Source organism: Indicator indicator, chromosome 21, assembly GCF_027791375.1.
Source record: "Indicator indicator isolate 239-I01 chromosome 21, UM_Iind_1.1, whole genome shotgun sequence".
In the NCBI taxonomy this organism is placed as follows: Eukaryota; Metazoa; Chordata; class Aves; order Piciformes; family Indicatoridae; genus Indicator; species Indicator indicator.
The window spans coordinates 5714698-5729944 of NC_072030.1; the positions used below are offsets into that span (position 1 = coordinate 5714698).

At 38.3% G+C, this 15247-nt stretch overlaps 1 protein-coding gene across 1 annotated transcript in view; it reads left to right on the plus strand.

Moving 5' to 3' along the window:
- METTL15 (methyltransferase like 15) overlaps positions 1 to 7833 on the plus strand; it is a 68677-nt gene extending 60844 nt beyond the window's left edge. The window contains exons 4-5 of the mRNA XM_054390744.1: positions 1833 to 2011; positions 7285 to 7833. Coding sequence (XP_054246719.1) covers positions 1833 to 2011; positions 7285 to 7730 — 625 coding nt within the window. The 3' untranslated portion in view covers positions 7731 to 7833. The remainder of the gene's footprint in view (positions 1 to 1832; positions 2012 to 7284) is intronic.
- The last annotated feature ends 7414 nt before the right edge of the window (positions 7834 to 15247 follow it).

Genomic DNA, 15247 nt, shown 5'->3' on the forward strand with positions numbered 1-15247 from the left:
ACTGGTTAATGTCTTTTCCTTCTTTGAAATAAGATGAAAGTTCCAGTAATGAGTAATTAAATCAATAATATTTGTGTTGCCTATACCATTAAAATTTTGGAGTGTATGATATATGGTCATGGGGACATCTCATCTGTCTTCCCCCTGTTACTTCTGCAGTTTCTCAGACTATACTTGCCCTGCAGGCTCACAACCCCATACTGCTGTCCCTTCTTCTGCCTCACTCACTATTTGTAGAACCTTCACTTGAGCACGTTTAGGTGCTCCCTCAGGAAAGGGGCAAGCTCCTTCTGCTCTGCAATGGCTATCTGACCCAATTACATCTCCAAAAGTAAAATCCCATCCTTGATATTTGCCAGTGAAAATCAGAAAGCAACATTGCTCTTAGCACAGTAGCATGATGTTGTCTTCCATTTATCATAAGCTTTCCTTAGCAATATTACAAGCCTGCTTTCACATTGTGTAGGAGGCACATCATGCTTACTTAATTGCCAAACTGACAATTACTTAATAAATCACTGCTATTTAATTTACTAGAATTAGTGTTCAGTACATTCAAGAGCCTGAAAAATCAATGATGGAATGACAATTTCTACTTATAAAGGAGTTTTCATCTTCAGACATTCTTACGTGTTGCTGTAGCATTGTGCTTTTTATGTGAACAATCAAAGATCTCTGTTGTATAGATGCCAGCAGTAATTGCATAATGCATTGCTGGGAGAATGAAAATATTTGCTGTGTGTTTTGATGAACCTGTAGTCTTAAGAATTGCCATTTGATCTTTATTGCTCACACAGAGCTGATGGGAAGCCTCAGCTTCTAAGGAATTCTATTGACACGTTAATGTTGAGTCTTAACACAGTAAATTTCAGGATACTCACTTTTGCTATTTTTGTGTAAAAATCTCACATAATTCTCCTGGGATTCAGCCCTCACATTTCAAGAACCTGAACTCCAGGCTTCTATTTGCATCATGAGAATCCATACATGGAAGAGGAGCATAGGAACAAAGGATACCTGTGGCATAACAAAAGCCTTGCACTAGGGTTGTTGCTATGATACTACTTGCCTCTGATTTCTAAGTTTTGTTAGCTTTTGTAAGATCCTGCAGGAGAGTAATAAATGCCAGAAAAAATATTCTGCACGTTCATGTTTTTCTGTGGGTTTCCATTAGCAAACCCATATATGATGCTCATAAAATAACTTGAGGAATTTCAATAGCAAAGTAACAGAGATTTAAAAATAAATCAATGTATGACCTGTAAGGTTTATATTGTAGTAATTCCTGCCTTTTGTAGTATTAAGTAACTTCTTTCTCCCAAAAGAGTATTTTGATATAAATTCTTATGCCTTTTAATGAAAAGTAAAGTTAAACTTGTTTTCATGAGCAATTGTTTCCATAGCAGAGATCCTTGAAATCAGTTCTGAGTAGAAAACAACATGTACTGCAAGGTGACTAAAATGAAGCCATAAAGGGCAAGTTTATGTTCTAAAGCTGACTAAATAAAAAGTCACCCAGCAGTTCCGTTTTAATACGGGGCTGAAAAGTATTTATTCTTGCCAACTCATTAAGCATAGTTTATGATACTGCTTGGGAGTTTCATCTCTTCTAATTGATGTTGAGGAACAAACTCCATTTAAAGTAGGAAGGAAAAGGATTTAAAAGGTGCCAGCTATGCCTGTTTTCATAGGGTTGCTGTCTCTCATTCGAAAACCTCAAAGGCACTTGTATGCAGGGTGTGTGTTTGACTTTATGTCTCAATGCTATGAAGCTTCACCTCTTGTCAATGAAAACTGACGTCAGTGAACTAATTGGCTGCTCTCGTGCGTAGGTACCCTGACATGCCCACTGCTGCTGATGTTGTGAACGCTTTAGATCAACAGGCGCTTGCGTCCATCCTGAGAACATATGGGGAGGAGAGGCACGCCAGGAAAATCGCTTCAGCCATCGTTCAGGCACGCAGCATATACCCCATCACCAGAACTCAGCAGCTTGCAGGCATTGTTGCAGGTACCCTCATTAATTCTTCACAGTGGCTGAGGAGAAAAAATATTAATCCCTGAAGTCCCAGAGGGATCTATTTGTACTTGAAATCATGCAGGATCTAATCCTGCCTGTTCTGCTCTGATGTCAGCTCTATTTTTATTTTTTTTTTTGAGCTCCCACTTTTTATATTGTAGCTCGACGATTAGTTTAATAATAGATTTTACATGAGGTGATTTATCATTCTGCCAACCAAGTTCAAAACCAGAATGACAGCAGCCTAGGGAATACTTCTTCCCAGCTATTGATAAGCCTTCAAAAAATCTGAGATGTCATATACCTCTCTCAGTTTTAAATTTTTACATTTTAACATTTTGAGGAGAAGTACCATAGCAGTTTCCAGTTGTGAATGAAATTAGATCATTTTTGTCTCCTTAAAGAAACAGGGAGCAAAAAGCAAAGCAATACTTTGCTTGCTTCACCTTGTGAATGCCAACTAGATCAGCCTGAAGCGACTATTGAAACACTTCATCTTACTTGCTCTTCACTGTAAACAACTTGAACAAAATGTGGTTAGGCAGGAACTGTGATCACATCAAGAACCTTCATGTTTGTGTTCTCAAGTGAAGATGTTCGCAGGAAAACGTAAGACACAAATCCTGTTCAGGAACACTGTGATAAGAAATGTTACCCAAGAAATGAAAATTAACGTGTCTCGTTGCGAATAATTCTAACCTACTGTCTCCTTTGAATACAGACTTTTAAAAGGGCCATTCAAATTTAACATTTGCTAAAGAGCAGTGTTAAATGTTGTGTCAGTATCCTGAAGATGTTAAAAAAAAAAAAGTATCCCTAAAATACTATAATATTAAAACTGAAAATTCAGGGCACTTACAAACAAATTAAAGGTTTGGAGTTGTATAAATCAGGATACTTGAGCGAAATCGAAGCAGTCAGTTCAAAACTGAAAAACTGAACAGTCAATTGAGGCCCAGAGTTTAGGACCTGAAGACACTGCTTGGATTATGAGCCCCTGCTGTAAATAGTGAATGTGGGGAACATTCAATCCAAAAAAACCCAAGGAAGTAAAACACTGTGAGGCTTTTATAAAACTTCAAGAGTTACATTTTTGGCAGGCATTGTTATCAACACCACAAACTAAATGTTCTTTTTTTGTCATGAGACACATGCTTTTTAAAGAATTGTTGGTTAAAAGTGTACCATGATTGAGACTGAGGCAACCATATTGCTATGCTAAAGATTATAAAAACTGTAAACAAGCAACTCTGAACTTTACAAATAATTTTGAGCACTAGCTAGAACTAAGAAAATGAACAAAGGAATATGATTTAAGATCACTTCATGGTCTTAGGGATGTGGTTTAGTTGGTGGACTTGGCAGTGTTACATGAACAGTTGGATTTGATGATCTTAATCTTTTCTAACCTAAACAATTATATGATTCAATGTTTAATGGGTCACATGTGAGTCATCTCGTAATGGTCACTTCGTGTGACAACAAGAAGGAATTTTTGTTCTCACTTCAAAGCCTTTGCTAAAGTGCAGCTTGGTACATGAATCAGGCATGCATCAGACAGTGTCCATGTTTTGTGCACTTTTTTTAAGAATTCAGGTAGCTGACATTGTTTTAGGACTGTCACACTGATCCCTCTTTGGATAGAACTCCTTCCATTTTTTATTTAATTCCTCCAGTAAAGGAGCACAACTGGGGATCCCATTAGTATTTTAAGTGATTATACCTTAAGAAAACATCTGGTAACTATAATGTATTTTGTGTAGTTTATCTCCTATCACCCTTATATGTTCTTAGGCAAAATGGCATCTGTGAAGCTATTGAGGTAAGGCAGACCTAAAGTGCCAGAGACCACAGCTACAGGATTGCCTGATGGCGCAGCACAAATAAACCCTGACTAATCCAGGACTTTACCAGAGTAAAATCTATGACCTATTAGCTAAATGTCAAGTCCTTTAAAAACCAAAATATTCATCTGAGTAATAAAATCTTGCGTTTTATATTTTGCAGGTTCAGTACAAGTATGATTATCTTTCCAGAACAGGTCCAAATTTTTTTTTTGCCTAGTACAGGATCCAGAAAAAAAGCAAAACATTTAACTACTGAAGCTGGATATTTAGGTGTCCTTCTTTGCTGGTGTCCATGTCAGAGAAGTCATGTTTAGTCTGTATTTCTTTCACATGCTATAGATTACTATGGCTTTAGATTTCCTAGAGCTCTAATGTTTTGTGTTAAGACCCAGCTGATAACCAGAATCCCAGTGAATCTAGATTTGGACTAGCCTGAAAATGGAAAATTTCATTTCTATTTCTGAAGTGACTAGACTTCTGGTCTTTTTCCTACCACCCCTCCAAAAGGTTAGAACCTTTATGAATGTTGCTAATTTTTTGAGAGATGAGTGAAAGATGTAATTGGACAACAACCAAGCAAACATAACAGCTCCTCAACAGTTACAGATGTTTCTAAAGATTGTATTAGCAAGAGGTGTAATTGTAAGGTGTAGCTGAAAAAAAAAACCACACTGGAAATAGATTTGTATGTCAAGATGGCCTACAACAGCTTGGGACTAATTCAGGTATCCAAGTGATTTCTTGCTCTCCTTTGTTCTAATTTCAAGGAAATAATTCTGTTTCTTGAAATAGGTTTGGAAAGTTCTCTCTCTACATACCGTGCCAATGAATAAGGTCCTACAAAAATAAAACTAGAGAAAGCTTGTCTTCTTTGTTTTATTATTCTCTAAACATTATCCAAAAAGGCTTCAGATCCATTTAAGTGAGATCTCTGTGAGCTGGGGAGTCTACAGTTTACATGGGGAAAAAAAGTTTTCTATTCTGTCATGCAGGCATCATCTCTCCTTGCAGCACACTCAAACTCCACTCACTATTTATAATTTTTTTTTTAAACAGCTATCTGCAAAGGACTAAAGATCAGTAATTCTCAGTTGAAGGTCTGTGAATAGATGTATGGAAGTCGATTTAGAAGCACTTCCTCATGACTTCTGTTGTAGCTCCTTGAGTTGTTAGGAAACAGTAGGTTTAAGATGATCAAAGGGTTAGAGAACCTCTCCTATGGAGACAGGCTGAGAGAGTTGGGGCTGTTCAGCCTGGAGAAGAAAAGGCTCTGGGAACATCTAATAGTGGCCTTCCAGTAACTGAAGGGGCCCTCCAAGAAAGGTAGAAAAGTGCTTTTTAAAAGGGCTTGTAGTGACAGGATGAGACCGAATGGATAGAAGCTTGAGCAGAGCGAATTTAGGCTGGAGATTAGGAAAAAATTCTTTACAGTGAGGGTGGTGAGACCCTGGAGCAGGTTGCCCAGGGAGGTTGTGGATGCCCCCTCCCTGGAAGTGTTCATGGCCAAGCTTGATGAGGCCTTGAGCAACCTGGTCTGGTAGAAGGTGTCCACCCATAGGTAGGGTGGTTTGACCTAGATAAATTTTAAGGTCCCTTCCAACAGAAACTGTTCTATAAATCTATGTGCAGGAAAATGCTTTAAAATAGTGACGTCTGTAGAATGTAATTTTAAGACATGGTTTTAATACAACTGATAGGTCTATTTTTATTTCTTTGCAGTGGGTAATGTACCTTGTTATCTATTAGTTTATTTAAAATTTAATTCTTCTCAGTGTTATTTGGAGACGTAATATGTTAACAGATCATTTTGAGATCATGCAGTCATTTGGACTTGAGAAGAATTGATGAGCTTCTGAAGAAGTTTGCAAAGTTTAAAAAGAACTTTCCTGGGTAAAGCCAGTCTCATTCAGATTGGTTCACATTTATAGACATTAATTATCATTTTGGAATTTGTAATATTGCCTGAATTTCAGATGGGTGAGAATGAACACTGTACTGAGGGAGCCTAGACAAAAGGACATTAGTTGCGTCACAGAAACTTATTAAATGTGATGCTAATTCAACAGACAGATTCCTGCAAACAGGTGCACAATCTGAATTAATTTTTAAACTCTCCCACTCTCATACACTCTGGGGACTTTCATAGTTCATATTGACAGGCACAGCAAGAGGCTAAATTCATTCACTGGCTTGAAAATTTCAATACATTCCAACATGAGAATCCATTAGGGTTTTTTGAAGGTGTAAGTAGCATCAGGGCATCCCAAAACTCAAAATGATAATTTCTCTCATTGGGATTTCAAACTAGTCATCTAGCCAGAAGCATGGTGTTTTTTATGAATGAAATTCATTTCACAAGCTTCCCATACAGATTTTTTAAATATTTTTGTACATTGTACAGCCTGTTACCAGGAAGGATTTTCTTTTAGTGTCATGGTAATTGGAGGAGGCTGGGCAAGAGATTTTGTGCCTCAACAGAAAGCACAAGTAGATTTTTATTGAACTATACTAGAGGACTAAGAGTGGGGTAAGAAAGGTTTTCACCCCTGCAGTGTAGTAGATCAATATCTACTGCCTTCATTAAAAAGGTGAAGGCCAGTGTGACACAAATCCCCACCACAGATTGCATGCATTAGTCAGTCCCAGTCTCTGAAGGCAGTCTTTGATCTTGGAAATAGTTTGATTTTGGTTTTAGCTTGAGGGGGTTTGGTCCATGAAGCTGTAGAGTGGCCACATTTCTCTGCCAGTTTCCCGAATGCAGGTATTCTGTACTCTTATATATGCCTGGCAGTGCTCTTTGTGCATGTTCAGCTCAAGTGTGTAAGGTTGTATGATGTCTACAGAATATATCTGGAATTTAATTTGTTCTTCTTTGATGTGTGGTACATTAATTCACAGTAAAAAATGAACGTCCCTGTTCATCCTCACAAAAGATTACAGCACACAGGACAAATAGAAGAACTTTTCAGAGACCTGTTAGTGTACACTCCCAGTCATGCTGGTAGCCTGAGTAGCTGATTTCTGTGTTGCAATTGCAAAGTAGCTGTGGTTGTGATCAGACCACAACAATCTGGGCAGATAGCAAGTTGTCATGTCTATTTAGATTTTTCAAAACCAAATTTCAAGTAGATCTTTATATCATAAGCCAGGTTGGATGAGGCCTTGAGCGACCTGGTCTAGTGGAAGGTGTCCCTGCCCATGGCACTCAAATTCAGCTGCAGTTTAATAGGGTTTGCTTTCAGAAATGTGAATTCAGAGCAGAAAATAAAGATGCGTTGTACAGAAGGAAGCTCACCACTCAGGGTTCGGGTGTAAGTTTGCTTTCCTCTCAAGTCATCATGCAGGAGTGGATTAATGTCAGGATTGCTGTGTGGAATCACTAAGATATTAACACATGCCTTTTAAAATTGATGACAGGTGCTTTTCCACCATCAGCACTGTACGCACGAAGGGACTTGCTTCAGAGACCTGCACATGTTGCTACCAAAACTTTTCAAGGCCTGCGAATATTTGTGAATGATGAGCTCCACGAACTGTTTTTAGGGCTGAAGACAGCTGAGAAGTTTCTAAAACCGGGAGGTCGCCTTGTAGCTGTCTCCTTTCATTCCCTGGAAGATCGCATTATCAAACGTTTTCTTCATGGAATAGACATGACAGAAAAGTACAATCTTAGCTCAAGACAGAAGATAAGACAAGCCCTGAGAAATGCCTCCAAAAAAGAAGATGCACAAGAATCTCCTCATGGGAAATCCAACTCAAATTGGATTTTTATACAGAAAAAAGTTCTTACACCCCAGCCCAAGGATATTCAAGCAAACCCACGAGGAAGATCAGCCAAGCTAAGAGCTGCTATTAAAAAATAAGTTAAAAAAAAATGTGTGTATGTGGTCCTTACATTTTGTTTTCTAGAAGATTAACTGGACAGAATGTATCAAAATGAACAAAATAAAATGAAGGTTGTTAGAAAACATTTCTTTCTTACCTTTGTGCTTTTTAATTAGGATCTAGTGTAGGGCATCAAAAGGCAATGTAAATGTGGGTAAGTGGCTGTCAGCAATTACACAAGAAAAGACACCTTCTTAAAAAGGACATCAAAACCCAAGTTTATAAATTTTCCAGGTTTGATGTCTTTGTAGTATTTCCTTTTAGACTAAATTCAAACAGTCTAAATTCAGTAGCTGACTGAGACAGACACATTTTTAAGGGGGTGGATTTTGCACACCTGACTTCGATGGCTGGTTTAGCCTAGAGTAAGTTTGAACTAACCTAAGAATTCATGGTATATAAATCTCTGTATCTGAACTGATTTGTAGCATGGATGCCTGTGGGACAAGTGTTTGTTCTTAAATAAATTGATATCTGTATATAATGTTCTGTCCAGGAATTTGTTACCCTTTTAGTAAAATGAGTAAATACTTCTGAGTGATCACCTGGATATTTAATGTTTATGGTTTGTAAATAATAAATATTATCTTGGGGAAAAAAGATACTTCAAAACCACTGCTTGCCCTTGGACACTACAGGTAAGCAGTCAGATTTCTACTTGATCATTTGAATTTCTTCCTGTGACACTGACTTCTGTTCATGGATCCATCAGAACTTTCAGGTGTTGCTAGAATTCTAACTGCCCCTCACAAAGGAGTATGGTGGGTCTTCTGAAGTACTCTCCTTTGCTGGTGATCATTTACTACGAGGTGCTGCTTATGTAAGTATTGAATAGTTTTATAAAAAGCCCACTGTAACACCAATTTATTTGGATGCTGTACTAGGAAGTAAAACATGTAGCAATTCCTGTTGTAGTAAGTATATATGAATTCAATCTAGCTTTGGCTTTGTCTTTAAAAGATCATTGTTTTCCTGATTTTTATTGTATGTTAAAAAGCTACCAGAAAATAGTGTGAGTTTCAGCTTCTTTGACCTCTGACTCATCTCTTCAGGACAAAAAGTCCTTATTTGGTTAATCAAATTGGTAGCAGGATTTAATTTGTGATGAACGTAACACTTGGCTGGTAGAATAAAAAATCCAGTTTCTGGCTCTGAGCTAAATGATGACTACACTAGCTTCTGAAAGAGAACTGACTGGATCATTCTAGACTTGATTTGCATCAAGCATCCTCTCTATGTTGATGTAAGTTATTACTTTGCAAGAGATTTTTTTGGGTTATATTGACAGAAACAAGTTAAAATTTAGGTTAGCTGTTTATGATACAGAATATATTCAAATACTGCAATATTACACAGAGTCACAGAATCACAGAATGGTAGGGGTTGGAAAAGACTTCCAGAGATCATCAAGTCCAACCCTACTGCCACAGCAGGATCACCCAGGGCAGGCTGCACAGGAACACATCCAAGAAGGTTTTGAAAGTCTGTAGAGGAGACTCTACAACCTCTCTGGGCAGCCTGTTCCAGCGCCTCATGACCCTCATCATAAAGAAGTGTCTCCTCGTGTTGAGGTGGAACCTCCTGTGTTCCAGCTTGTACCTGTTGTTCCTTGTCCTGTCACTGGGCACCACCCAAAAGAGCCTGGCACCTTCATCTGGACACCCACCCCTCAGATATGTATAGGCATTGGTAAGATTCCCTTTCAGCCTTCTCTTCTCCAGACTGGACAGCCCAAGGGCTCTCAGTCTCTCCTCAGAAGAGGGATGTTCAAGTCCCCAAATCATCCTCGTTGGACTCTTTCCAGCAGATCCCTGTCTCTCTTGAACTGGGGACCCAAAACTGGACAGAGTATTGCAGGTGTGGTCTCACCAGGGCAGAGTAGACACTTGACTGATGGGCATTTTATACTTCCCTGAAATCTCAGTATTTTCCCACTGGTTTCATTATACATGCTATTAAATATTAAATAAAACATTCCGCTTCAAATAATATTACTTACTGTTGACATCTTGGAGACAACAGGCTGTACCTTAAATAGACATTTTTTTTCATCCAAACATTAAATATGAATAGCTAATGTTATTTTTAGCTAAGATTCCATACTGAAATACACTCCAATTGCAGGTTGGAAAAATTGTGCCTGCAGCACAGGCTTAGAAGAGTTGAGTGCCATGCTGTGCATTGTTCAGGAGCACACTTCAGGAAAAAGACCATCCAATTAAAGCAGAAGTTTCCTAGCAGTATCCCAGAAATTATGTGAAAGCATTAAAATGCTTTTTACTTACAATGATCTTTAAAATCCATGCTTCTTTACACCTAATTTCAAAGGCACATTTGCCTGTCGTAGTTGAACTATCATCTGTCAGTTTTTCTAAATAGACTCCCTCAGTTGGGGAAAGTAGGGAACTTGTCTTCATTTTTAGGTTGGAGCTGCACAGCCATGGCAGTGCATCAGTCATTGAGCTCTTCTCTTCAGAGGATCTGTTTCTCTCCTGCAGGGGTTTCCTTACTTTCAGCTTTGAACTTGTGGTATAGAAAGTCCTGGAATTTTAACCTCTGCTTGCCTGAATAAACCACCCACACCTGGTTTTCACAGGACAGGGGTAGCCCTGTCCTCCCATCCCCCATCCCTTGTTCCTTCTAAACCAGTACAGAAAACTACACAGATGTCCTGTGACTAGGATGTTTATTGTACAAATACAGTGCTTCCAGAAAATATCATTGTGAACTAGAAGCACAATTAGCTCCACTTATAACCCGTGAGGGGGCCTATCATCATTATTTCCCTGTTGGTTCCTAAGGAAAAAGAATCAGCGTCGTTGTTTCGGAATGCAAAGGATTAACCATCCTGCTTTCAAGTAATATGAGGAATTAATATCTGTCTGCAGGGTTTTTTTAAATTATTACAATAGTGTAATTTCACACTAGTCTCTTCTAGTCACTCAGTCACTGCTGAGATTGCCAGTCTGAAATGTCAGGTTCTGTATGGCTGTATTGAGGTATTTGGTGGATGGAAGTTGGAAGGAGGGGAATCCTAAGGTAGTATGGATAGGGAAAATACTGGCTTCAGTAAACACTATTAGCAAGTGGTTCTTCTAGTAGCAAATATTGTATCAGAGTTTTTGGATGCTGCTTTCTAGAGTGGCATTTCTGTGATTATTAATGACTCATATAATTGCTCTAATATTACTCTTTGTATTGGAGAAGTCATGGTTTTAATTAGAGAGTTTGTGCTCCTAAATAGTGTAACAGCAGTGTGAGGGAGGAAGCAGGAGGAGCTGTGCCCCGAGGTAAGGTGATGTGCAGGGGAGGAGTGATGGCAATAAGCAGTGTTAGACACAGATTGTTGGTGATTTTATTTGATTAATCTACATATTTTAAAATAACTTGGATATCAGCCTTGACTCATTGTGTAGAGTATCACTGGTGAAAAATGAGGTGAATTGAAATAAACAGAGAAGTAATAAACTCATAAGCCCATTTGTTTCTGCTCATCTTACTTAACATCTTTCCCTTTAGCAAGAGTAACAAGGGGGTTCAGATCTGACTCTTGTGCCCCCAAATCTCCTAAGGGCTATTTGGTAGGTTTAGAACCCTATACACCAGGTTTACAGGCACTGCTCTTTGAAGTATGGGAGCCAATCTATATATCCATACTTTCTTTATATGTTTTTGATTGTTGTTTTTTGGTGGTGGTGGTGGTTTGTTTTCTTTCTTTTTTTTTTTTCTTTTTTCTGTCTTTAAGCAATTGCTTAAAACTAGTATGTAATATGCTTATATTTATAAGTTAATCAGAAGTATCAGATGTGAAGGCCATTTTACACCTGAGGTATACTGGAATTAAAGCAGGATTTCTGGATTAGTGAAGACTGTAGTGCTACAGTGAATCTTGCAAACTTCAATTAATGTAGAACTTCTTCCCTTTCTCTTCTCCCACCCCCTGTGGAAGACAGAGAAAAATGTTTCATTAGAAAATGAGAAATAAGCAGTAGAGTTGAACAACTTGGGGGAAAAAAAAATTATGAAGCCTGTGTCCAGTTTCAACCAAAAGTCATTTGCATTTTTCTATTAATTTTTTCCATTCATTGCCTAATTTTACCTTTTTGGGAATGAGCAGGAGTAGTGCTCAGCCTCTGTCCATGGATGTAGAGTGTGATAACAGTGGGCAGATCGACGTACTTTCAAATCCAGCTTTGTATATTTTTCTCTCTGTGTCCTTTGCAGTTAGAATTGTGTTTCTGAAGCCTCTGTAAGCTTATCCCAGGGTGAGTAAGAGGGGAGGGCTTTTCTCTTCCAGCCAACTGTACTTCTTGGCTATCCTATTTAATACTTCGTGGTGTGGTTTGCTGATGACGTGCCGTGTTTTTCAGTGTTGCATCCCTAAGGAAAAGAAGAATCCAGGGGAAATCCAAGACAAAAAAACAGAGCCAGTGGTCAGTTGCCTGAATCTTACTTGTCCTTACATAGCTAAAAAAATGGCTTTTTTTTTTTTTCATTTGACCATGATCTTTAGGCGAATTGCATTTTCCCTGAGGCTTTTAAAGCTGAACTTGATTGGTTAGAATAGTCAAAACCAAACTGGTGTTTGAAAAAAAATGGATTTTTACATTTGCAAATTTAAACCTGACACCTTGTTTATAGCTGTCTCTTTAAAGACTAAAACTGGAGATACAGCTCCCTCTGTCTGTCCTGGGAATATCTCTGCTTGGTTCCTTTTGGAGTGCACCTGCAAACTATTCTAGTTAGGAGCATGCTTGATGGCAACATGACTATACAAGGTTAAAACGTGGATAACTTTTGCAGGTCAGTGGTTTAAATTATGCTGCCTGGAGCTGCTTTTAAAAGAGCAAAAAGTGAGTCCTATTCTTACCTGAAAATACTTCAATCAAAATAGCTAACTCAAAAGACAGAAAAGCAAACTTGCATAGTAAGTTTCTCAAAATTTGTTGTTAGAATAAAACAGATATTTATTAAAAACTCTGTTTTTTAGTGCTGATACAATTTTACAGGCATATTGCTGGCAAATGTGCTTCATGTTTTTATTGATCTTAAAAAAGCCCAAATTTTTGTGCTGGTGGAAAAATCTGCATAAACAGGAAAACATTAGGGGCTATGATAGATACTGGGATGAAAATAAATAAATGATCCTGTATAAATCACATCTTAGATTTCATACATATTAGAATACCTGAGTAAAAAGTCAGGATTTGGTGTGCTGCGTTGTCATTTGTTCACATGCCACAGCAGTTTGAGTCTGTGGATGTAATTCTGACCAAGAAAATGCAATCTGCTTTTCAGTTTTAGCTTGTCTGTGGTTTATATTTCCTTTGAATGTGGAATGCCACTAGATTTCAGAATAAGTCTCTGCTAGGTTTATAGAATCATAGAACATCAAAGTTGGAAAAGACGTATAAGATCATCAAGTCCAACCATAACCCAGCACTAAACTGTATCCTGAAGTATCACATCTACAGCTTCTTGAAAACCTCCAGGGATGGTGACTCCACCACCTCCCTGGGCAGCCTGTTATGAAGTTACTAGCATTTTATATCAGCTGTAACTATACTAATAGCAAGGTTATATCACAAGTTTAGTAACTATAAAAAAAAAAAAACAAAACTTTGAAACATCATGATAGAACTTGTACACAAAAATGTGTGGAAGCTTAGTAATAACTTAGTCATCAACAATTCAGGCTAGAAAAGTTTTTTAGCTTGAACTATAAGCTTGTTGCCACACAGCTTTCCTGTAAATGGTATATGTGTGTGTGTGTATATATATATATATATGTATGTATATTGTCTGGGTTTTTTTTTTTTTAATCAGAAGTAGTTTCATGCTTAAAGAACATCTCTCACAGACTTTGCAGAGAACTGAAATAAGACATATTGACAGTTCTGGCTGATAAGTATCTGAAAATAAAGACATCATAAGAACTGTTTTGTAATATAGTGCAAAATTTCTATTCTCAAGAGTAATGACGCACGCCTGCCTGTCAATACATGCACAGTCTGAGAGCCTAATCTTGCAGCCATTATTTATGGGGAGAGCTTTGTTATACACAGATGTTATCCACAAAATGTCCTGTTTCTCAAAGTCATGACAGAAGTGGGAGTGGAAGCCTTGGTAGGCAGTGCAAGCTGATAGAAAGAGCAGAGGTAAGTCTGGTGTAGACTGGTAGGTGAATCTCTGGGAGCAGAAGGGACTTGACACTCTGCAAAACAAACTTCACTGAGTATGGGCCAGGCCAGGTTACTCATACTGTAATGCTGTATTAACCAGCTTAAAGGATCACAGAATGTTAGGGGTTGGAAGGCACCTTGAAGGATCATTAGTCCAATCCCCCCTGCCAGAGCAGGATCACCTAGAGTAGTTCACACAGAAATGCATCCAAGTGGGATTTGAGTATCTCCAGAGAAGTCCTTGATGTGGAGTCAGGTCTACTCATGTGTTTCACCATGGCTCAACAGTGGTGCCAGTGGGTTTCAGGAGTCTGAAGTTAAGAAAATGGAAATCTAAAAATTATATGATAAAATGAAGGTAAGGAAATGACAATTAAAAACACTTCTTGGAATTGAAGCTTGTGTATAACTTTTATACTGTCTGTCTTGGGGAGGACAGGGGGGGATGACACAAAAATGGAGAGGAAAGGAAGTTTGATCTCTACTCTTGCTGCCTCTACTAAAGGTAGTAAAAAGCGTGCTTGCATTGGTTTAAAAAAGATGGGCTGAGGACCTAAACCACACACATACTGTATTTATCACTGTTTATCAATCTATTGGAAACTAACAGGTGATGTGAAGTTATAAAACAGTAGATTAATTAAATGTGCTTGGCAAATACCCTGTCATATAGCTGTACTGTGCTTCACAGGATCTAAAAGGAAGATAATTAAGGGATGATGAGGCGTGTGTCACATTAGCCTTCACACCAGGACCCTGCCAGTTTTTCTTGTGTAAGTCTAGAGTAAACACCCCAGCAGTGGGTGCACCCTGCACACCTGGGCAGGAGCACTGCTGTAGCTGATAGTCTGATGACTGATGTGCAGATTCACATCTGAGCCCCCCCTTAAAATGTGACAGTATCTTACTTTTTAGATGGTGTCTAAAAAGTTCCTGACTAATTAGTAGCTGATGCTTTATTAGTAGCCCTCTAGTTATCTGGAAAACAATGTATTGCAAGCTGAATTCGGGGGGGTATTTGTGGTTGCTACTTCACCTTGGTAACTTTATTTTCCCCTCAGGGCAAGCTGGCTATTGTTCCTTGAAAATTAAGTGAAACTTTCCTGGAATCAGCAGCAGCAGACAACATTTTTTCTTTGAGACAAAAATTAATGAATGGATTTAATTGCAGTGACCATTAGATCAAATTATATCCCAACAGGAGCACAGTCCTCTATAAATACTGCATTGCCCAACAGTTCAGTAATTCAGCAGCATATCCCCAATCCTCCTTTGCAGTTTAGCCTCTTCTGTACTTATAGTTGGCAAATATA